The sequence below is a fragment of the Pinus tabuliformis genome, chromosome 7, assembly GCF_031772625.1.
Source record: "Pinus tabuliformis cultivar Carrire ecotype Pingquan chromosome 7, CPIR1, whole genome shotgun sequence".
Lineage (NCBI taxonomy): Eukaryota > Viridiplantae > Streptophyta > Pinopsida > Pinales > Pinaceae > Pinus > Pinus tabuliformis.
The window spans coordinates 1,707,324,612-1,707,349,701 of NC_142293.1; the positions used below are offsets into that span (position 1 = coordinate 1,707,324,612).

A 25,090-nucleotide genomic window follows, 5' to 3' on the forward strand; every position below is an offset into this window, starting at 1 on the left:
AGGTTTTCAAATTGAAACTTCCAAGGTATGAGTAGAATTATACCAATGAAGATGCCCTAGGATGAATAAATAAAACCTACAACATTGGAGCCAAGCTGCCACAAGAGGTCCTTGTATAGGTTCTAGACATTCAAACAATCATTAAGGCTTGAGAGAGGTGGAAATAGTTTAGTGATTAATCTAAGTGTTTACCTACAAATTATGGGTTTCAAAGATAAAAGAGGTTAGAAGAGTTCTAGAGTCTTTACAAAGAGGAATTGAATGGTATAAATAAGCATGAGAGTGATCTTAAGGCATAGGAGAACATTAAGTTAGTCATTAGAGGGTTTGAGTCATATGAAAACATCACACGACCCCTACTACCTTCATGTTGTGAGTTTGGTATGATAGTGCCATAGATTATTTAACCCAAACGTGGTCTTTGTTATGTGAATTGTGGATTCATGGCAACAATACCCTAAGAAAACTTGTGTTACACCTTGCACTAAGATATCAAGAAAGATTTTAGGGGTTTGATTCAAATTGAATCCATAAATAACAACCATACAAAGGATTTGGGCAAACCCAAAATGAGGCATCCTAAGTAATCATTAATCTAACTGAGGTTTGTGCTCCCAATTGGGCCTATGAAGTTAAGAAATGCCCCAGATGGGTCCCTCAAGGGCAAAAGTGAGTGAAACTAGTGACCAATCACTAGAGGCCAAGGGGGAAGTGGCACTTCATGAACTCACTTAAGCATTATACATCCCATAGAGGTCCCATGTATAATTCAAGGCAAGTGGTACTCCAAAAAGGTGATCCATTACATTAGAGTCAATTGAGAGGTATTGTATCACCATTAAGTTCACTGTGTTTCCCCTCAAGTAGGGAAGGACACTATCTATTATTTGTTAAAGGTTATGAGCGTCGAGTAAGGAGAAAAATTCAGTGAACTACCCCTTTATGTTGAAGTACGAAACTCATAATGACAATTCTATTATTGTGAATGAATGTTGGACAAAAAGGAATACAAAAAAAGGAAAAGCAAAAATTCTCATCTCAAATTACTTTGCATCTCAAATTCCCTCACAAATCTTCCTCTCATGAATTCTTGGCCTTTAGTCCAGTTATGGAAAATGAAGTAAACTAGTTCTCAATAGTCCTACGACTAGGAAATCCAGGGAATTGAGATCGAGAATGCCTTACTAGTGCCAAGTTCATATCTTTCAAGCATCATTGATGCATTAATATTGTAATGTGTTACAATTTTAATGGAAAAAATATTTTTCCCTTCTTATTTAAAAATAAAATAAAATAATTTACAAATTTTTTATCCTTTAAAGGCACAAAGGAAAAGGTTAGTTGTTAAACTATTATTACTTTTATTAATTATAAAAGGATATAAATAATTTCTTTAAATATTTCACTTGCATTCTAATCAATACATTTCCTTTCAATTTTGCCATCCAAACAAAGTGGCTCATTCTCAAAGTTCAAAAAGTAAGTTTTCTCATGGGAAGTCACACCAACCATCCTCACCATCCATTGGCTCCTTGTTACCTAAGATAGTCTTAACCTATAGCATCCCATTGTATCTCCTAGGGAATTTGTCAATTCTTAATGGACTAAAGGAGACAAGTCCATTTTTTGTAAATCCTAAAGGAGCTTGAAACAATGGTTACATTTAGTGGCTATATGGTTGGAAATTACATAGAGACATTTTCATTCTTCAGGGAAACAAGGAAAAGGATCAACATGTCATAAACGAAGCTTGATTTTTAGATAAACTTGCAAAGTGTTTAAAGCCTTATAAGCAAACCTTCATGAACTAGTACAATATATATTGGATATAGAAACCCCACTGAAACATTGAGGAGTTCATGAAAAGTGGCAAAACACCCTTCAACCATCTTGTGGATTTTTATTTCTATTCAAGGTGAATTACATCACCTATCTACTTTTATTTTGTAAAAATATAAGATAGCCAAAGCACTGAATAGGGATGTAATAGTAAACAAACCTTATCACACCATTACTAGGATTCTTTGATGACAACTCTCAATCATAAACTTGTAAACAGATTAACTATAATCAGTAATCTTGTTACTTTTATTGTAGATAAAATTCCAATATCACAAGAGGTGTCACTTTCACATTCATTGTTTTTAAATCACTACACACAAGACCAAAATATATACATTTCCAATTTTGCATGTATTCTAGTTAAAATGCCCCAATAAGCCTCTACATAGTTTGCTTTGATTGTTCTCAATGTGCGAGCTTTCCAAATATCAATTTCTTTATTTTCTAGTATAGTTTATGATTCATATAATTTAAAGCATTCTTACATGAAAATAGTAGGTTTAGTTGCCTAGTATACAACCAAATATATTATTATCCAATCTAATTCCACATTTGTTAATTAAATGAAATATTTTTTTCCATGAGAAATATTCTTTATATTCCATATGAAGAATATATATGTTTCGGTACTCAACAACAAAGCTCGAAATCATTACAACAAGGCTCATCTTATCACTTGTGACATAAAAACTAAACCTCAATTGAGAAGATAACAACCATTCCTCTCAACCACTAAAGACAAACCCAACTAAGAAATTATCTTTATTCCAACTATAATATACAAAATAAAATGCATCATCTTTATTCTTTATTCTTAACTATGGTATATAAAACATAATATTATATCATTTTTATTCTATCCTTATATACAATGTAAATCTGATTATCTTTTACACAACCATATCCTTATTTCACATTTATTAATTTAATAATAAAAAATATTTATTTATTTATAATTTTTACTTTAATTGTGATATATAATGCTTTTGTAATGCTTTTGTTATGTTAGTAGTAAACTTAAGGGATTCTCCTCAAGCTAAAAACGTTGCAATCTACATCCCTATATTCTAAAAGATTGACAAAAACATACCTATCATAAGCTAAAAGGGTTACACTCTACATCACTATACTCTAAAGATTGACAAAAGCATACCTATCATCAAAAGGCAACAAAAACGCAAACATAAGTTTAACACAGCAAGACTAATGATACTCTTGATTTCTCTTACAGTTATTACTATACTAAAAAAAAATTGTTAAAAAATTTTAGTCAGTAATGAAGTGGCCAGATATAATAACTAAAAATCTATTCTTATTACCCAAATATCCAAAAGTTTCTGCTCATAAACATGAGCCGAAGAGTTTAATATCATACCACAGCGCATCTCGCATCTGGATATAGTAGAGATGACCTTCCTCACTGCTAGAAATTTTGGAACCTCAAATAAAGATTCGTTTAATAATCTGAATTTTGGCCCATATTCAGATGAGTCCAGCTATGTCCAAAAAAAAATGACACGTCAATTCCATAAAATGCATATAAACACTCCGCTATAGCAGGTAAATAGCACAGAAGCTATGTAAAGTAATTTTCTAGTTGTATTAAGCAATATAGCCTTTCCATTTAATAACAGATACAGAGAATATGCTAGTAAACACTGCTTCCAATAGATAGCAGGTTACTTAGAAAATTAAAAGTATTGAACTGTTCTTTATCATATAGGATAGTCCTGCGTTATGCTTGCCCAAGCTCCGAAGCCATCCAATCCACAACTCTACATCGCTTGTTACAAACTTTGGTCGTAAGGTTGAATTTAAAAGCGGAGTAGAGAAGATGAAAGGAATTTTAATTTCTGCCATTCCCTAAAGAACAAATTACATTGAAGTAGAAGAGTGGATTAATCATCTCCCTAATCGATATATCACTGTGTATTTGTACTCTTGGCAAGAATACTACAATTTGTATCTCAAGTTTTAGTCAAACGATGAAAACGATACCCAGGGGATATGGAATGAGGCACAACTCCATTTTAACGCCATACATTTTTTCAGTGGACTGTATTAACCTAATGCTTTAAAAAAGTATTGATTTATGAGTTCCCAAAATTACGGAAAAGGAGGAGGAAGACAATATTACCAGAGTGCTTTCCACAATAACCAACTAGTAGAAGCACTTTACCAATGAACTCATCATTAGATCTGAGAAGACATAGTATTACACAAAATCTAATACCTAACATGTATAGAATTCCATGAATAAAATAGAAATTTGCAAAACTTGATAAATTAGAGCTTTCAAAACTTCGACATTCAACTAAAGCGCAGGTACGTGGGTGGAACTATGAGAAACATGCCAGAACGTGGCAGGTCAGTAATCAAAGACCTAAAGACGACTCAAATACATTTAAGGCAAAATCATAGCACATTGTTATCAATCATTCCAAATATTTCACATATGAATTAGATAACTGTCTACCAATCGTTAAATGCAAGTGAAATACATGTACAACAGCTTCCATATTTCTCCCCCCTTAACTATAGGCAGCTAGTACTTAAATGCAGTTTGTGATTGCTGCTATTATTTGACAGTTCATATATTTAACTGGATTCAAACTCCACGACAATAACGGGGAGAATTTCAACAGTGATGTCAAACTGTCTTCCAAATTTAATTAAAAAAGAATGTCTCTCCGCCAGAGCATTGTGCAGGAGAGAATGGTCAAAACATTTTCACTTACAAACAGTTATGGTGACTTTCTCTCATGTCTCTATTATTTGCTTTTTACTTCTACTTGTTTTCCTTCCATCCAGGAGATGAAAAGCTCAACAGAAAGGCCATGAAAACTCTAGATGACAGCCTTACCACCAAAGCAGTGAGAATAGATTTATTTCAAAATAAAATAAATCATTTAACATTGAACTTATATCCATTTAATACTTGAATGCATCCAAAAATAGACCTAAAGAGAGTCCTGCCTTCCAATAATTGATCATGATGACAAAAAAATTTAACCTTTCTATTAATAGATATGCCCGATACATTAATGCACCAATTGCTTCTATTATAGCAACTGCCAGACCCGCAGACAAAATATCCCAATCCCCTGTCTGACCTAGACTTGTAGCAACAAGACCTGCACAGTAAAATCCTAGAAGCAGAGAAAATACTTTCATCGGAAAGTTCTTTTGCAGCTCTTTGAATTTCTTGGTTGTTTTGTTCTGAACCTCCTGAACAATTCTAATGAGCCGTGTACTTCCTAAACTAGATTTTCTAAAAGGCCCATCACTTTGTGGAATCTCACTTTTATCAGAACTCCCGTTATTTTTCCTACACTTTACGACCAAAGACTTGTGCTTCCTGCAGCAACATATAAAGTAATTTGCATCATTAGCAAACTCAAATTAGATTGAAAAAGAAGGGCCATCAAAAGCATGACCTAACGACTTGCGATGCTGTTTGTGTATTTCCTTGACAATTGTACTGTTTTCCTCTTTTCAGAAAAGGAACCAAGGGTAAGGTTGAAGAGAAAGAACAGAGTTGAAGGTACACCATTTTCTTTTGATGTTCAAGGACACAGATGCACGTCGGCTATGGATGCAATGTATACCCCAAAATCTCTCTCGACCAAATGCCAAACGCCTGCCAACATTACACGATGCAGCAAAATCAACTGTTGCTAATGTTTTTGCACTTATATTGAGATGACTACTTGACAGAGATGGAACATGGAACCCTTCCAAAGCCATACCAAGGAGATGAGAACACCTGCAAGAGGAATTTTAAACTTAGAATTTGTTTTAGTTATACATAAGAATGCCCAGTGATTGCCAAAATAGCAATTGTCAAAGAAGGGCCACAATATAACAAAATTAGTACTTACACACTGAATCTATGATCATATCACAATTTACAATATCCAAAACTGCATTAGAAATTGGCTCTTATCAACAAACATGGTGAGATCTTCCCCATTTTGTCAATCCACCTAAGTTAAAACATAAACAAGTACAACAGATAGAGTATTGAAACAGTGCACCACATCTCAGGCCTTTTTATTAGGGAAAATGAGGGTGCCAGGATTAAGCCAACTCTATTACAATTAATTACAAACTAATTACACTGCTCACAAGGATACAGACAAGAACAGTAACCTGCATAATCATCCCTTTTAACTAAGGAGGACCACAACCACTAAGGAGCCACAGTTGGTAATATAACATGCAAGGAAAAAGCATGCCCGCTAGGACATCCTCATGGAAACTACTACAAGTTGCCAATAGATGTCGGTTATACTGATAGTAAATAGGAAAGGCAATGAAACCTAAAAGGAAGAATAATTAATGGGGCAACCAAAAAAATTACTATATACAATTGATGTTGGTCAATCGGGTTTAGATCAGGTGGTTGGGAAAAGTGCTGTGATCCTCCCCACCTGGGTTCAATTCCTGCACGTGACATGTTGAACTCATAATGAGTACTTGTGATGGCTTCAAGCTTTGTTGGTTGAGCAGTCCCTTGAGGACAGAAACATGTATATTCCTCATATGAATATAAAGATATTTCTCTGCAATAAATAAATAACAATGGACATTTAAGTTCTGTTTAGATTGATAGCCCTGAGGGTTAGCTCAATTGGTCGAGGTCCCGTTGCTACAGCAGTATTAGATGAAATATGACAATAAATATCAGAAGATGTTAATAGCTAGGCTGTAGGATAACCACTCAGGATAAATCTGGAAACCCGACCCACAAGGATAAGCTTGTCTGATGAATGAAAATATCTTCAGCCTTCTCCCTAACAAGTCCTCAGCAAGTGATGACTAATTTCTGTAGCAGCTTGAATGGACCCAAGATAAGGAACTCGGCCTTCTTCAAATCAGCAGCTTGGACCCTATGGAATGTCTGCAACTCAACCTTTGAATAGAGGCAACTAGGCCTGCAACAGTTAACCACCCAATGGCAGTGATCTCAGCTTCTCTACAGCACCAGAGATTCGGACACACAACAGAGAAGATAAACTTGGCCCCTTCAACAATGGTACTCTGAGCCCTCAATAAAATATCCCCAGCCTCCTTAGTAGCTAGACTTTCGACCAGCAAAGAAGAGAGACTCTCGTCCCCTTTAAATAATACTCTCAACCAGATATAAGAAGTGGATTTCAGCCTCTTTGCAAGGTATGGACTCGGCTCCCAATGTAGTTCAGAATTCAGCTTGAATAGAGAGTAAGGAATACTAAAAGACAGATTATAAAATCAATTGATAACACCTTCAGATTTGTTCCATCTCTGTCAATGCCTTCTTCTTAGTAAAAAATGATGCACAATGTCAGAACCTGAATGATTATGCTCCAATACTAGCTAGGGTGTATAGTTTCAACACTAAAACCAACAACCAGAATGAAGATTTTCAAAACCCTAGACTCTCTTCTCAAGAGCTCTCCAAAAATCTATTTTTCAAGTGAGTGAATGCAATAACAAGGAGAGAATTCTCATTTTCCTTTTTTATAACTTGACCCATTTGCCACCCATTGACCTTTATTTTAATAAAGTAACTTTAGTGGGTTTTTTCACTTTATAATTTGAAAGTGACTTTGCATTAACCTAAGACCCATGTCCCATTTTCTCCACTTAAGATTTTATAAGGTTTTCTCCTAGACAAATTGTTTTCCCTTGATTAATTTTCCTCATCCTAGCCAACAAGGACTTAATTAGGCTAGCAAAATCTTCCCCTTATGTCTCCTAAGCAGATGGGGACATTACAATCCTCCTCGCCCAAGATTGTTTGTCCTCAAGCAAATTCGATCCAAGATGTTGGAGCACCTATTTTCCTTCCCATGTGGCATCTTCGATAGGTAAATTCTTCCATTTAACCAGGCACTCTTTAATGGTTATGTAATGTTCCTTAACTTTCGTTCCCTTACCTCTAAAATTTCTTCTGGAACCAGAATCAATTGCCCTTCTCGTCTAATGGTGAAAGCTCAGTAGAAGTGATGACGTGCTGCCCTAAGGTCTCCTTGAGGCATGAAACATGAAAGATATTATGTATTTTGCACCCCTCTGGAAGCTCTAGCTCGTATGCCACCTTTCCTATATGCTTCAAAATCTTGTAGGGTCCATGGAAACAAGGCTTCAATTTCTCTGCCCCTTTCATTTTAAATGATGATTACTGGTAGGGTTGCAGACGAAGATATACCAAGTCCCCTGCTTCAAAGCTATGCTCCACCCGATGCCTGTCTGCATAAACCTTCTATTGATTTTGAGCGATCTGTAAATTATCTTTGAGGAGTCGCAGTATGTCCTAGCTCTCCTAAATCCAATCCTTAGCTTTAGGCGCCCTGTTGTCTCCAAACACCCGATCCACAAACATTGGTGCATCATACCCATACAAGGCTTTGAAGGGTGACATCGACATGTGATAAGTAGTGTTATAACAATGCTCTCCCAAGTGTACCACTTTATCCAAGCTTTATGTTGGCTTGACACAGTTTCTAAGATAGCCCTCTAGCCATTTGTTAACTATCTCATATGCCCATCTTTCCGTAGGTGGCAACTAGTACTCAGAGTTAACTTTGTCCCAACCAACCTAAACAACTCCTGCCAAAATCCTCCCATGAATTTGTTGTCCCTGTCACTGACAATGGTCTTTAGCAGCCCATGCAATCGAAATATCTCCCTGAAGAATAACTCTGCTACCAGTGCAGAGGAATATCAAGAAGGGATGGCAAAGAAGTATGCAAATTTTGTGAGCTTGTCAACCACCACATAAATGCAATCCTTCCCTGCACCTAAGGTAACCCTGTAATGAAATCCATCAAACTGCTTTTCCATTTTTTCCCTGGAAGGGGAAGTGTTTGGAATAACCCTGTCGGATGAGCATGCTCTGCTTTATTCTGTTGGTAAACGCTACATCCCCTCACGAATCTCAACACGTTTGTCTTAAGGCCCTTCCACGTGAATCTTTCCCTGATTTTCCTATAAGTTTTCAAATATCTAGGGTGCCCGATGAATGGTGAGATGTGCACTGCATGCATGATCTTTTGCTTAACTTGAGACCCTAGTGCTAGGTAGATCATGTCTTCGTAATAAATGGTGTCATCAATAACATGATATTTGTAGTCTTGGATCAATCCATCAAGGATCTTGCAAGCAACTTGTTCTTGGAGTACTCAACCAGTGGGAGAGATTTTCAATCAACTGAAATCTCCATGATGGAGATAGCGGGTGGTATTCTGGAAAGGGCATCGACTACCACATTGCTCTTGCCCTTAACATACTCGATCTCAAAATCATATGCTTAAAGTTTACTGATCCACTTTTGTTGTCACTCACTCAACTCTTTCTGCTCCATGAGGAACCTTAAGTTGTTATGATTTGTCTTCACCTTAAACCTGTTCCCCACCAAGTATTGTTTGAATTGGTCAATCCATGCATGATGGCCAACATCTCCTTATCATATATTGAGTAATGTGGCTCATATTCCTTGAGTTTGTAGTTCTCAAAAGCAATGGGATTGTTATTCTGCATCAACATGACTCCTATCCCTATCCTTGAAGCATCACACTCAAGCTCAAATGATTGAGTGAAGTCTGGTAAAGCTAGCATAGGACATGAACTCATCACCTGTTTCATCCTCTCATCCTCTCAAAGGTCGAATGTGCTTCATTTGTTCAACTGAAAACTTCTTTCTTAGTGAGGTCTATAAGAGATACCATCAATTGTGAGAACCCCTTAACAAACTTCTTGTAATAAGTGCAAAGACCTTGGAAGCTTTTCAACTCTGTCACATTCCTAAAGGTAGGTCACTCGATGATTGGCCTGATCTTTTCCTAGTGTCCCTGGACCCCCTCTCTCCTAATCACATGCCCTAAATAAAGCATCTTAGTCATTCCAAACTCACATTTGAATTTTTTGCATAGAGTTGTTGTTCTTCTAAAATTCCCAACACCTCGTCCAAGTGCTTGAGATGTTCTTCCCAAGTCTTGCTATAAATGAGTATGTCATCAAAGAATACCAATAGATAACTTATGTAATTGTTTATTGAAAGCATGGTTCATGCAGGACTTAAATGTAGTGAGAGCATTGATTAGCCCAAATGGCATAACCGAGAACTCATAGTGCCCATAATGGTACCAAAAAGCAGTCTTCAGGATTTCCTATTCCTCAACTCTGATCAGGCGGTAGCCTAAGCGAAGATCTATCTTCAAAAAGTATTTTGCTCCCTTCAACTTGTCTGTCAACTCATCAATCGTCGGGATTGGATATCGGTTCTTGATTGTTTTTTATTAAGTGCCTAGGATACACGACACATCCTCAAGGTGCCATCTTTCTTCTAAGTCAACACCATTGAAGAGGCAAAGGGACTAAACTACGACGAATGTGGCCCAACCTTAACAACTCTTCGATATATTTTTCGATCTCATCCTTGTATACTTTGGGATGACGGTAAAGACTGGTTATAACTACCTATACCCCCTCCTCTAACTCTATAACATGCTCAAACCCTTTATCTAGGGGTCTACTTAGAGGAATATCACCAAAACATTTTGATGTTTAAGAAGCAATACTTGGATATCATCTAGAATATCATCTAGATGTTGTTGAGGTTGATCTGGTGGCTTCCTATCATAAATATAGCACTCAATTTCCCATTCTATGTCTCCATGTCGCAACACTACCTCCATGTTGTGAGATGACACTATTTTGGGCGGATACTGATGCATGGCCCGCAAGACTACCATTTTGCCATCATGGTCCATGAACTCCATCTCCATCTTTTTCTGATCAATAGTGTATCTCCTAATGGAATAAAGTCACTGAACTTTGAGTACCACATTGGTATCCAATACATCCACCACAAAGAAGTCAACGTGTAATTCCCCATGGTTATTTTCACTCTGGGGATACATCTAGTGCACTCCATTTGATAACCACCCAATATGGTCACTGTGAAACCATCAAACTCCTCTGTCGGAATCTCTCATATATCCACCATAGCTACGTCTATAAAGTTGTGAGATGCCCCACCATCAATCAATATTATCACCTTATGTCCCAACATAACCCCTTTGACTCTAAATGTGTGGTATCTAGGAAGTGCTAACATGGATGCAATACAAGGCCTTTGGCCCCATCCTGTGAGGTTTCCTCACCTATTTCCTAGTGTCCATATTCCTGTGCCTAATCCTCTTTCTCCTCATCACTGTACTATCCGAATAAACCTCAATATAATGGGCCTTGCTCACCTTTTCCTTCCCTGAACACTTGTCCCTAGTACCCAAGGCTCCTGACAGTTGAAACATAGTTTTGTTTTCCTTGGTTCTTTCGGGTCTTCTCATCCAGCTTTGGTTTCTCAATACCCTCCTTTTGAAAGGGTTTAACCTCTTTGTTCTTCTGGGGGAAGGATTGTTTAGGAGGAAACCTGCTCTTAAGAGCAGCATCCTACATATCTCTAGCTCTATTGTTTGCATCCTGTAGAGTTGCAGGATTATAAGCCTTAACCCAACCATGTAGAGGTTCAGATAGCCCTTCAACAAACAACACCACCAACCATGCATCAGATATATCGATGATCGTCATTGTCAACCTCTGAAAGTCTGAAATATATGACTCTGCATTGCTAGTCTGATTGAGTTGTGCCAGCTCTCTAAAATGAATCCCTGGGTCCTTGTCAAAACGTTCAATGAGCTTCTATGTAAACTCGTAGTATGAGGTTATGTTGGCATGACCCAAAGTCACTAACCCATGGTACCACAGCTCATGGGCCTCACCATCCAAATGTAAAGTAGCCAACTTCATCGCATCTATCTCCATCGTTTGATAAAGTTAGAAATATGTGTCCAACTTTTGAACCCATGATTTAGCTAAACATTTTGAGGACCCATCAAAGTTTGGAATGGTCACTTTCCCAAGTGTCTTCTAAAGCTCTTGGTTCTGTATCATAGTCTTCTTGGCTCCCTTAGGCATGTTTTTGCATTGGAGGTTGCAAAAATCTATGAGAGTCGAAGCAACGTGAAATTCATCCCCCAACCTCCTATACTCCTCCAAGAAGGCCCCAAAAGGTACATCTCAGTCATCCTGCACCCTTCGGCCTATTATTGTCTCTTCTAAAAATTGTGGCATAGTGAGCCTAAGTGTCTTGTTGTATAGGTGCGGGTGGTTTTGCATAGTAGTGCATGCATGGATGCCTTCTCCACTGTTAGATCCATCACCATTATTGTGATCCTGCTTCGACCATTCCCTGAATGTGTCACTGGGCAATTTCCCCATCAGCTCTATCATCACCTTCTAGCCCTTGGCTAAATCATTTAGGATGTTAACCAAATTGTTATACTCTTGGTTCTCCCTATCTTGCATGACTGATTTACCCTTTTCGGACTGTACTTCTTCCGCTTCTCCTTCAAAAATTTCTTCGTCCTCTGAAATTGGAGTCTTTGACCTTGTAGTGTCTCTTATAGGTAATGTATGGGTGGTTTTTAGGATTCATAAATTGTTGTTATAAATTGCCTTTCAAACCACAAAGTTGTCCAAGACCATGCTCTTATTGTTAGCTTTCTAATACCCAATTGTTAATTTAATAAAAATTCAACAATGAAGAAACTGAAAACTGAACTTCAAACACTTTTACTAAATATGTTGAGTATTATAACAAATAATAACAGTGGAAAATAAAATCACGAAAACACAAGCACATAATGAATAATAAACCAGAATTTACCCAAGAAACCCCAATGGGGGGAAACCTGCCAACTTGTGTGTTTTATTATATTTTGCTTCGCAAAAATCTCAGAAAATTGTTTACAAATGTTGGGAAAAATTCCCTATCAATTCGTTGTCCCTCAGTACACTGTTTAGCGTCTTTATAACCAACTCGACCTCTGCATACACAACTATACGGGCTCGTACAAGCTATTCAGCCCTCCTACGCAAGCTGACTCAGCCTTGGTGAGTGAGCACACTGCAGAAGAAATTGTTGAGGCTATTCGGCCTCTTTCTTTCTACCCTAGCACGTTGAATTGGAATCTCTTTTTATTAAGCTAAAACACATAAGTCTAGTGCATAATGATAATAGCCAAGCCTATGCCCTTCCCTTTTTATAAACTTGAATTGGCCCATTAACTGAAGTCGAACTGGTCTATTAACTCAAGTTGCACTGACCCATTAACTCAAGTCAAACTACAAAGATCGATTTACTATTTTTAACTATAGGAAAATTAGAAATTTCCTAAGTCAAAATTAAGTGAAAGTATAATTGCGCCTTAGCTTCACTTGTGGATTCCACTGCCAAATTTAGCGCACTTCTAAATTTAGCAGAACACTTCCATCTCTAATTTCAATTAATACGGATACCACTGTAAGATATCCCCCCTTGGAATATCTCGAAATTCCCACTAAATTTCTGAGTTTGTTTGGGTTTGTCACTAAGGTGTTCTGTCAAACAGTGTGCATGCATATGGTTGTAGGTGTATTCTTATATATATATATATATATATATATATATATTTTAAAACAATCATACAAAGTACCAAATAGATACTCCTAAGTACTTCAAACAATAGTATATAATTTGTATTAAGTTCAGAAATTACACATACCACTAATAGAAGCTTGCAACAACAATATTAGATGAAATATGACAATAAATATCAGCAGACTTTGCACGAACAGGCTGTAGGACAACCACTCAAAGGATAAATCTAGAAACTCGGCCCACAAGGATAAGCAAGTCTGATGAATGGAAATATCTTTAGCCCTCTCCATAACACGTCCTCAACAAGTGATGATTAATTTTGTAGCCGCTCAAATGGACCCTGTTGACCACTACATGTCAACGACCCATAGCAATACACACCATTTTTCGCAAAAGGGATAGCGCATGATCAATGTGTCTGTATTGTCTAACTATCATCATCAGCGTGACTCCAAGATGTTATGTAAACCTATTCTGCATATGTATAATGTAAATAATCTCAGCAAACCTATGTCATGTATGTAATGACCTGTGTAAACCTACCTTTTTAGTGACGATCTCCATTCTAGGAGGTTTTCCGTCTCACTGATTCATTTTCAGATGGTCGACAGAGTTTTTCCCTCCAGTCTTACCCCAAAGTTGGAATGGATTTTGTCGCTAAGATCTTAGTCAAGTCCTAGTGTTCTAGATCGAATTTATGTAAAAGTGATTTGGGAATAATCCTAGCTATTTGGTTAGGTTATTTTATTACAAATTGCTTGGTTGGCTGGATTATATTTGTGTCGCAAAAATGGGTGGTCTGTGAGGGTCTATTACAAATGGGTTTTCCTCCTTATGATGTAAAAAATATGAAAATCATGATGTAAAGTGTGTTGAGGGTTGGAAAAATAATTTATCCCCTCATGGGTTAATTAATTAAATTTTTTGGTCAAAAAATAATTAAAATCCTAAGCCAGAAATTTAATTAATTCTAGTTCCCAGGTAAATTTAAATTATCCAAAGGCAAAATTCGTCAATCCTAAAAAATTAAATTTTAAAAGGTCCGGGAACTAAGGTAAATTAATTATTTTGCTAAATTTTAAACCTTTGATTCCTGGGGATTAAATCAAAACCAAATTTTTTGGGAAATTAACTCAAAAATTCTATTTTTGAGTTAATTAAAATGCATTTAATTAAAAATTTCAATTTTTCCCAAATATTTAAATATTTGGACGGATGAGATTAAAAGAAATTTTAATCTTCATCAACAGTCGAGATTGTTTTGACGAGGATCACTCGAACTAGCAGTTAGAGGATTTATTTTTAAATAGAAGGTCATTTGTCAGTTGATCTATCCGATCTTTGAGTCATGTGCTTAACAAGAAGCTCTTGCGTAATCTTTTTCTAGATAATAAAGAAAGACTTTGGGGTTAAATTCTGTTGGTGTTACTCTTCATGGGAATACTGTAAGATGTTTTATTTTCATGCATAATTTTTTTTCTAAAGTCATTGATAATATTTTCTGAAGAGTGATTTGAGTACAAATATTTTGCTCAATCGTTGGGGTTTGAATAATAATCTAAATTTTGAACGTAATAGCAGGTATCTCTATTTGTTTGAATTTTATTATTATTTTCTCGCTCTATTTTTTATGGATGGATTGACTTTTGCAGGGAAATCTTGATTTTAGATCCTCGGGCGTTAGGGGAAGTTTTCAGTTGGACCAGCCAACTCCCAATCCGTATTCTCTAAAAATACCAGCGAAACTAGCTTCAAGCTTTTCATAAGATTTTGTTGGTGATGCATGAAGGGTTTCGAGTTAGCACCTCCTTTAAAATTTAAAAAATCTTTTTAATTTTTGTGCAGCATAATGATAGATCTGGCTACTTAGAGCTTTCAGCTTGTAATTATTGTAATTCAATTGTTTTTTTTGTTTTTGTTTTCATCATTGTATATATCATTTCTAGGTGTTATTGTCATTTGCAATTGTAGTCGCAGATTTGAAAGAAAATTTTTGTTTGAAGCCAGATCTAGGCCCTAGAGGTAAGATCTAGCCTCAATATCACTTTGCAAGGATATTATTCAACCTTTTTGCAATCCAAGGGTTTTAAAATTTTGTAAATCTGGAAAATTTTATAAGCATTTCAAGGCCAAATCTGAAGTAGAGGCATATCATTTAATAAAATAAATTTTTGGGAAAAAAAATTTTAAGTTTGTGGGCTACCATCTACTGCCCTGAAGCTCTTCAGAAAAATTGTAGCCCTCTCTGTCTGCATTTTTCCTTCAGCTCTTTCCTGTTGCCTGCGTTTTTACTTCTCTCTTCTTTCTACCTGTGTTTTGTGTTTTTCTGCATCTTAGATCTGCATAGGTTTCTCCTTTCGTTGCCTAAGCCTTCTCATCTTTGCATGTGATTATCCCAGCTCTGTGTGAGCCTTTTTCTTTTCCTGCAAAGCGTTTATTCCGTTGTGTCCTTGCATTCTTGCAATCTCGCCTCTCCCTCTAAAACCCTTGCACGTCCCTTCCTGCATGTTGCTCGCCACTCCATCGCTGCCATCCTGCGTCAATCTGCCTGCATATCCTCTCATTTCCTTTCCATACGCTGCCCATCGAAGCCCAAAGTTTCATCTTCATCTTGCTCCCTCACTGCCACTGCCGTCAACCTGCAAAACCCAAACAAATTTTATTTGTTTCCTTTGTGTGTATCATATGCTTTAAAATTTTGTTTAGGTTAGGTTTGAGTTTCATAAATTCGACCTTTTTTTTTACTTTGTTGATATGTTTATTTTGATTTTATTTTTTGTTTTATGTTTTTTTCATTTTTATTTCTTATGACTTTGTATTTTGATCTTTTTTATTTTCATTTTTTATTTCATATGAAGAACAAAAAAAAAAAAATTGTGACTTTGAAATTGAATGAAATAAATCAAAAGGGGAACCTAAGCTTTCACATTTAAGAAATTTTTATTTCTATGTGGCCGTAAAATTTAAATTTAATTAAATTCTTTTGATTTTTATTTTTGGTCAAATTAAAAAATTCATTTTCCACATTAAACTTTGATTCATAAACTTAATACATTAAAATAATTACCTAAGGGATAATTAAATTCTAAATCTAAAGTTCTTTGGTGTCCTATTTGTGTTAAGTGTAAAAATTTAAATTTTGTGGTAATGATTTCTCTATTGTCTAGTGTGATTAATGTTTTAAAATCATTGACTATAGGAAAAAGGTAAAATTTTCTGGATCTGGGGTTATTGAAGGAAATTATTTTAAATCTAATCACTACTTAGCACTTGAATTTCATAGTTTTTCATGGTATTTAGATCTTTCGGAATTTAATTGCTAGAAAATCTTGCATGATAAATTTTTGGGCATTTCCATTCAATCGTTCATGATCGTAACTTTCGCCACATTTATAAATTGCTCTGAGTAACTTGTCTTTATTTAGTCTATGGTTAATTGAATACAAGGCATTGATCTAAAATCATTTCTATCTTGTGGCTTTGTCTTATTTGTATTAATTGTTTGATCTATCCATCTCAGTTGACCAGCACTTGTTCTATATTCTACAAGTTGTTCATCCTTAAGTTTCCTAGAGCCTATGTTCTACAGGCTATCCTTATTCATTTACCCCTAGGGACTACCCCCCTTGACTTGTCTAGGAGAGTCTTAACAGAGTAAAGATTAGAGTGACAACCTTACTCTAAGCGTTGTTGCAATGCCTAGACACTTTGTGCGACAACAGACCCAATATAAGGAACTAAATGTTCTTCAACTCAACGGCTCGACCTCTATGAAATGTTTGCAACTCAACCTCTTAATAGAGGCAACTTGGCGTGTAGCAGTTAAAAACCCAACGACATTGATCTCGACCCCTCTACAACACCAGATATTTGGCCACACAACAAAGAAGATAAATTCGGCCTGATACTTATTCAAAAACAATAATAACCCAACCCCTTCAGTGATGGTACTCTCAGGCCTCAATAAAATATCTTCGACCTCCTCAACAACTAGACTTTCGACCTGCAAAGAAGAGAGACTCTTGACCCTTTTAAATAATACTCTTAGCCTGATATAAGAAGTGGATTTCAGCCTCTTTACAAGGTTGGAACCTGAGTAATTCCACTCCAAACTAATTAGGGTGTATAGTTTCAACAACCAAACCAATAACCAGAGTGAAGGCTTTTGAAACCCTAGACTCTTTTTTCGAAAGCTCTCCAAAAATCTATTTTTCAAGTGAGTGAATGCAAGAATGAGGAGAGATTCCTCATTTCCCCTTTTTATAACTCACTTAATATTTTTGTCACCCTTTTGCCTTTAAAGTTAATAAAGTCACTTTAGTGAGTTTTCTCACTTTAAAATTTGAAAGTGACTTTTCGTTAGCCTAGGACCCATGTCCCCTTTTATCCACTTTATCTTTTATAAGGTTCTATTAGGTGAATTGTGTTCCCTTGATTAATTTTCCCCGTCCTAGCCTATAAGAACTCAATTAAGCTAGTGGAATCTTCCCCTTATGTCTCCTAAGCGGATGGGGGCATTCTATTTTTCCACGGAAAACCTAAGGGATGCTTCCCCATATTTGTGGATGGCATCCCTAGTAAACTTGTCGACGCAGATTAGTGTCCCTAGCATTGGAGGATTCAGAACACTCACTGGGACTAAGCTAGCCTAATGCCTAGCAACATTGCCAACAACCAATTCACCTAAACCCGACTTCCCAATTCACATTATCCACTTCGAAGTACGAGATGTTTCATTAAACAATTTGTTCTGTCACATTATTGCTATTGTTCAACTTCAAAAAATAGCCTCTCTTTATAACAAAAGCCATCATCATCTTGTTTATAAGAATGATTTCTCTTGATGGTGTAGCCAGTAGAACCCAACTAAATTCTATTTAAAAGTGCATTTTAATGTAAGTTTCCATGAATTAGTTTCAACATCCATGCTAAGTTACTAGGATATGGATACGGATCCACCAGATTTTTTAAAAGCTAGGATCCAATTACAACAAGGAAACAGTAAGTACAAAAAATATAAAAATGAAGAACTTCTCGATGGCAATTACAGTAGAGAATTTCAATGACAATTTTTTGTCATATGCAATATCAAATTGTTGAAAATGCAGTGAATAAAGGTCTTTTGGCTTGTGCCTTAGCTAATGAAGACCTTGAATTGTCCTTCTCCCAATATGAGTGTGAGCTCATGAGATAGACTTTAGTTAAGATGAGTTTATTTCCAGTTTACTGGAATACTCATCAAGATGGCATGCGTAGAGTTGAAGCTTTAGTTAAGTAGAGTCTTCATCAGTTTGACTACAGAACGAGGTGGCAGTTACAAGTTCAGTTAGAACAAGTTAGTCTTCAGTGTTGATTGGCGAGAGAATGAGTTAAGAATTCCAGTGTTAATTGGAGAAAAGATGAGAAGAACTCTCAGTTAGCTCTCAGTCAAAAATCGACTTCTAAAATAGAGTTGGGCCTCCTTGCATGTTCGAATTGGGTCTATAAAGAGGAGGACGAAGGCACAAGAATTAATAGGTTTTGAGCACAAGGTTTGTGAGACAACACAATTCACGAGTTTGTGAGAACATTTTTTATTGTGGAGAGCCCAAAGCTTGTGTCATAGGAGATCACAAGTGCGTTAGAATTTAGGATACTGATTGTGCGCAGTTTTGAGGAGCTGAGGATTTGCGCTAAGAAATAGGAGCCAAAATTACTTTAGGAAATACGAGATTTGTGGAAGGAAATAGGGTTTCCAAGTGCACAAAGGAGTAGGGTCAAGCAAGAAGCAGGGCAAGTCAACGAGGCAACAAGGGAACAATTGTGTGCTAGAGGCCCAAGATCAAGCAGTAATCAAGGCAAGTCGAGATCACTTGTATCAATTGAGATTTGTGAGAAGAAGCAAATCACTTTCTTAGAGAGAGATACATTGGTTTGTAATAGATCCAATTGCTCAAGAACAATCAATAAAATACCACATCAAGGAAGCAGGTTTTCCTTGTTGGGTTTCCTGAGAAAACAAGTGTGTCAATTTGTGTGATATGATTTTATCTCTGGTATTTTTATTCTGCTACCTCTAATTTGCTAAGAAACTCTATATATTGGTGAAAGTAAATTTGGTTTCAATTTATAGTTGCCTAGATTTTAGTAATTTACTAAGTAATTGCAGAGTTTCATGGAAAATTAACATGGTATCAGAGCAAAGATCAACATAAAGACTAGCACCAAATTGATAAGTCAGTGAAGAGCACAAATTAAGCAGGACAGTTGTGCTAGACTTTGAAGAGCAGTATCTTTAGATAGCAGTGTGGCATTCCAAGGCCTAAGGTCTGCTAATGGAAGGAGCAGATCTCAGTGGTGTTGCAAGATAATGGAATGCTCGAGTATATGAAGCAGGCAATAGCTCCACCTCAAGATGCCCAACAATTGATCCAACATAACAAGAATGACACCAAGGCAAGGAGGATCATTCTTGAGGGGGTCAAAGACCATATTATCCCTCACCTCCCTGAGAATAAGTCAACATATGAGATGTTTAAAGCCATCTTAGATCTGTATCGGGGTTCCAATGATGCCAGGAAGCTTGCTCTCAAGGAGAAGCTAAGAAGTATCCAAATGAGCAAAGGAGATCCCATCATCACGTATCTTTCAAAATTCACTCAAGTTTGGGATGAGTTAAGTGGTGTGGGCGCAACTATAGCAAACAGTTACTTTGTGAGTCTTGCACTTTTGGGACTTCATAAGTCTTAGGAGAATTTCCAGGATGCAGTAAGTAGTAGAGAGAATATTCCCAGTTGGGAAAGACTATGGAGTGACTGCATTCAAGAAGAGATTTGGAGAGGGACGAAAGCTGGGAGATCAACTCCGAAAGAAGATAAGGAGAACTTTGCCCTGACAGGCAAAGGCAGCAAACCCAAGGGCAAGAGGGGCTAAGGAGTGGATGAGTCTAGTCAAAAGGGCGAGAAGAAGAAGAAATCAGAAAAAGGAGTCCACTAAGGATCATGTAGCTGCATCAGTTGAGGTAGCTACGTTTTATGCTCAGTTCAAGAAAGATTTTTCATTGATAGCTTGCATCGCAAGCTCAACAAACAACAATGTATAGTATATTGATTCAGGAGCATCCTTCGACATGACCAAGAACAAGGAGTATTTCAGCCACCTGAAGGACAACATGCAGTTTCAGATTAAGCTAGGAGATGATGGCAAGTACTCAACTAGGGAGTTGGTACTGTCAGTTTTGAGAGGGAGTTAGGTATCTCTCTCCATCTCAAAGATGTCCTCTATCTTCCAGGCCTGAAGAAGAATCTCTTTTCAATGGCTACAGAAGAGGATAAGGGTTATGATATCATCTTCAATAGAGGTAAGGCTTACCTCATGCACTTAGCGTTGGGATGTAAGAAGCAGATAGGTGTGAGGATGAAGAATCTATACATGCTACAAGTTGAGACAGGGGCAGCCTTGAGCAGCAAGGCAGCGAGTGCGCAAAGTAGAGACATGAGGGTTGAGGACAACAAAGCTCTGAGGGAGTCCTAAGAGTGAGAGCGGGTTAGAGCTCCCAAGAAGGAGTCTCACTCGGTATCACAGTTTGAGTCTCGAATAGTTGGCAAGTGGGCCACAAGCAGGGTGATGAGGAGAAGAGACTAGGACGAATGGAGGTAGCCACTCAGTCAACGACTCTCAGCACAGGGAAGAGGAGAGCCAACTCTGTCGATCAAGAGGCCCAAGAACAAGTTGAGACTCCTAGCTCTATGCTCTGGTAGAGCAAGCAACCATAGAGGTACATAGGTTATATGGCATTGATGACTGAGTTGATAGACTCAGAGCCAAAGGACAAATCAGTGGTAGGCTCAAATGGGGTGTACAACGTGCATCATAGGAGCATGGTCGGAAGGAACAGGTCTTCAGATCAAATTCCGCAACAAGAAGCAAGGAAGTCTTATAGTTCAAAGGGAGCAACTACAACATCGAATAACATGGTGGTGTTGAAAATAGATCCAGGTGGACGAGATTCTTCCAGAAGTCCCTTCCTTGCTACGAGTAAGTGTTGAAAATGTAGGGAGTAAAGGTCTTTTGGCTTGTGCCTTAGCTAGTGAAGACCTCGAATTTTCCTTCTCCCAATATGAGTGCGAGCTCATGAGTTATACTTCAGTCAGGATGAGTTTGCCTATATCATTTACATATCAATTTGAGTATCAATATTATTTTACATGTATACATCATCACAAATTAAAATGTTAAACCCCAACAAGAAGTAATTTGTCATACATTAAGGATCAGCTAATGTCCATCATGTTAAAGTCCATTTTTTCTTTAGCAATAACAGCCCCACCTTGACACCTTTATTTATGCATTCCATCATTACAAGAATCACCAAGTTTTAGAGCACAAACAATGTTCAGTCAACTCAGCCAAAAAGTGAGCCAATTCAAACTGATCACTGGAAGACATAGACAAATTGATCACTCAGCATATTTGACCAGGGATCAACTGTCTTGCGAGACTCAGCCAAGCTCAACTTGTAAAACTCACCCGAATTTCTTTGTGAAATTTTATGTTATTTATGCTGAGAATTTCCAAAAGTATTTCTTATGTCCAAGTCAAAATCTTACTCTTCAAATTGTTGGGCTATTCCTGAGTCCAAGTCGTGTGACTTTGATGCATTCCCTATGACTATTGACCTGATGGGTGTGTAACACTCCTTTCATTACCCCAAATTTTGTAATCAAATTAACATCTAATGTTAGGGTGTCCACATTGACGCTATGATGTCAAACTCTATTATATGATGTAATGTTTATTTTTATTAATAAAAAATGCTATAGCTGAAGAAAGACGACAGCTAACAAATTATGATGTCTTGGGGAGAGAGAAAACTTGACTTAAGAGGAAAAATATAACTTGAAAGTATTTCCCATTGATGTGATGGTTAGTCTTCCCAAGAAGCTGAAAGGTTGAGAATGTGAAGGGTCAATGTGTGATTATAAAAATAAGGAGAAGGAGCAATCAAAGGGTTCTTCTTAGTTCTTAAACTCCTCTCTCTCTCTCTCTCTCTCTCTCTCTCTCTCTCTCTTAGAAATTTGAATTGGCATGAGAATTGTTAACTTGTGTAACAGGAATTGAATGTGTTGTAGTGCTTTTTCCTTGGGTTGGATGGGGCTCTGAGGATTAGGAGTTGTCCTAGTTATGTGTGGCACAAACAACACTGAAGAAGGGAGCGCAAAAGGCCTGCAGATATCAGAGAAGGACTCCCTTGTGTTGTGTAAACCTGCATTATCATTTGTGAATGTCTATGGGCTTGGTCACTAAATTGAAAGGCTGAAAACTGAGATTTTTTCCTTTGTGTGGAAGAGGGTTGTGTTCACTTTTTGTGTTAAATATGGTCTGAAAATTGTGTTAAATCCCTGAGTTTAGTTTTGTCTCTAGGGCCGAAATTTTGTCTCTGTTGCAGGGTCGAAGTTCTGAAGTTGAGGGCCAAAAATATGATGTTGGGGCTGAAATTCTGCTCTGAAGTCGCACCTTGAAGCGTTGACATTTGGAAGGCTGAGAAAAGGACATCTACAAGGAGGAAGAGCTGAAATAGTGGTTGGAGGTCCAAGTCTAAGGAGTCTGGAAGTGTCTCATCTTGAATTGAATTACTGAAGGAAGAGTTCTTGACTGGGTTTTCCCCTTATATATGGGTTTTGCCCCGGCTGTGCGCTACATCTTGTGTCTCTTGTTCTTGTGATCTTCACACATACATAAATTTGGTAATTGCTTGATGAAAGATAAACTAATAAAGAAGAAAAAGAGGCCAACATAATTCACAAGTAATTATCAAGAAAGAGGAATCAAACCTTAATATATACTAGCATTGATTTCTCAACATGGTATCAGAACTAAGGTCGAAGAAGGTTGGAGATCACTTTGTTGGCTTGAAAGGAAAAATTATTCCCTCTCTGGCAAGTTACTTGAAGATGGGATTCAATATTATAAAAATTGCAGAAAGTTGGATTGGAAGGATCATCTACAACTTATCTAATAAAGTTAAAAGCAAAGGGTTCTTGGCTACTCTCACAGGTACTCTCGATGATGACAATGCATGGATAATTGATAGTGGAGCATCAAGTCACATGACGGGAGAAAGTGGACAGCTTCATACTCTATCAAAGAAATCATCATCTCATGTAGTGGAGCTAGGAGACAACAACAGTTATGCAGTCAAGGGCCTGGGATCTACATCATTAAAACTGGAGAATGGAGCAAAGCTACATCTCAACAACATACTCTATGTTCCAGGTTTGAAAAAGAATTTACTTTCAATCTCTTGTAGATGGAAAAGTTTTGGTTTGGGGAAAGGATTCAAGCATTGATAAGGCAAAAGTTATTGGAGTACATGAAGGAAGGTTATATAGAGTAATAACTCGATCTCCTCAAGCCCTAGTTCACATGGAGATTAATCCTATCGAACTATGGCATAGGAGATATGGGCATATACATTAAAAAGTCATTCCCTCTCTTAATCAAATGGTAAATAGCATCCCCAATATCAAGGAAGATCGTGAAGGAGTATGTAAGGGATGTGCTTTGGGGAGGAATAGAAGGAAACCTTTCAGAAGCAGTGATACAAGGTCTAAGGAAATATTAGACCTCATTCATTCCGATGTGTGTGGCTCTATGTCTAACAAATCTCTTGGAGGTCATCTTTATTGCGTGACCTTCATTGATGATCACTCTAGAAAGACATGGCTCTACCTTCTCAAGACAAAAGACGAAGTATTTGAAAATTTCAAAGAGTTGAGATCTGAAGTGGAAACCCTAACCGAAAGAAAGATAAAAACTCTGAGATCCGATAATGGTGGGGAATACACTTCAAAAGAAACAGTTGCATATTGTAAAGACATAGGTATTATGAGGGAGCTCATTGTTCCCTACAATCCTGAGCATAATGGAGTTGTAGAAAGGAAAAATAGAACAATTGAAGAATGTATAAGAACTATGATATTTGATCAAGATCTACCAAAGCTTCTATGGGGTGAAGTAGCAATGACATCAGTACATATACACAAAATAGAAGTCCTCATAGAATCCTAGAGAATATGCCACCTGAAGAAGCCTTCACAAAAAAGAAACCATGTGCGGACCATCTCTGCACCTTTGGGTGTCCCACATACATCCATGTTCCAAAAAACAAGCGAAAGAAATTAGATTCTACAAGCATTAAAGGAATCTTTGTTGGCTATAGTCTCTCTTTAAAAGCATATAAAATCTACATCAAAGAAGGAAGATAAATTGAAGTAAGCAGGGATGTTATATTCGATGAGAATCATGCCTACAAAAGATCCAAGGATATTCCAATAGATTTCGATGACGAAGATACACCACTATTCGAAGAAGAAAAACATCATGACAAGACAACTAGAAACCAAGAAGTAGAAGGACCAAGTGAGCCTATTCGACCCGTGATCATACCCGAAACAAGGAAGAGGCCAAATTGGTTAAAAGCTACTCTTGAAGATGTCGAAGGACATGGAGCTACTAAAGGAACTTTTAGAGAAAGAAAAAGACCAAAGAGATATTCAGGATATGTAGCATACATGACAAAATTAATAGAAGTTGAACCAACTACATTTGAATAAGTTGCTCATCAAGAAGAATGGAAGAAGGTGATGCAAGAAGAATATCAATCCATTATGAAGAATGGCGTTTGGGAAATCATTCCTAGACCTAGTGACAAATCGGTTGTCACTTCAAAATGGATTTACAAAATCAAACATTCTATTGATGGAAGTATTGACAAATACAAAGCTAGATTTGTTGCAAGGG

At 37.1% G+C, this 25,090-nt stretch overlaps 1 protein-coding gene across 10 annotated transcripts in view; it reads right to left on the bottom strand.

Moving 5' to 3' along the window:
• Nucleotides 1-4,701: 4,701 nt before the first annotated feature.
• LOC149255160 (uncharacterized protein ycf20-like) overlaps nt 4,702-25,090 on the bottom strand; it is a 39,755-nt gene continuing 19,366 nt past the window's right edge. For 6 of the 10 annotated variants that reach the window (XM_089460342.1, XM_089460343.1, XM_089460345.1 and 3 more), the window contains 2 exons: nt 5,393-5,608; nt 4,702-5,200 (listed from right to left, as the gene is read on the bottom strand). In XM_089460342.1, the coding sequence (XP_089316468.1) occupies nt 4,774-5,200; nt 5,393-5,608 (643 nt within the window). In that variant the 3' untranslated portion in view covers nt 4,702-4,773. Of the gene's footprint in view, nt 5,201-5,392; nt 5,609-15,512; nt 15,531-25,090 lie in introns of those variants that run through there. The other 4 variants (XM_089460346.1, XM_089460347.1, XM_089460349.1 and 1 more) reach the window with 2 other exon arrangements.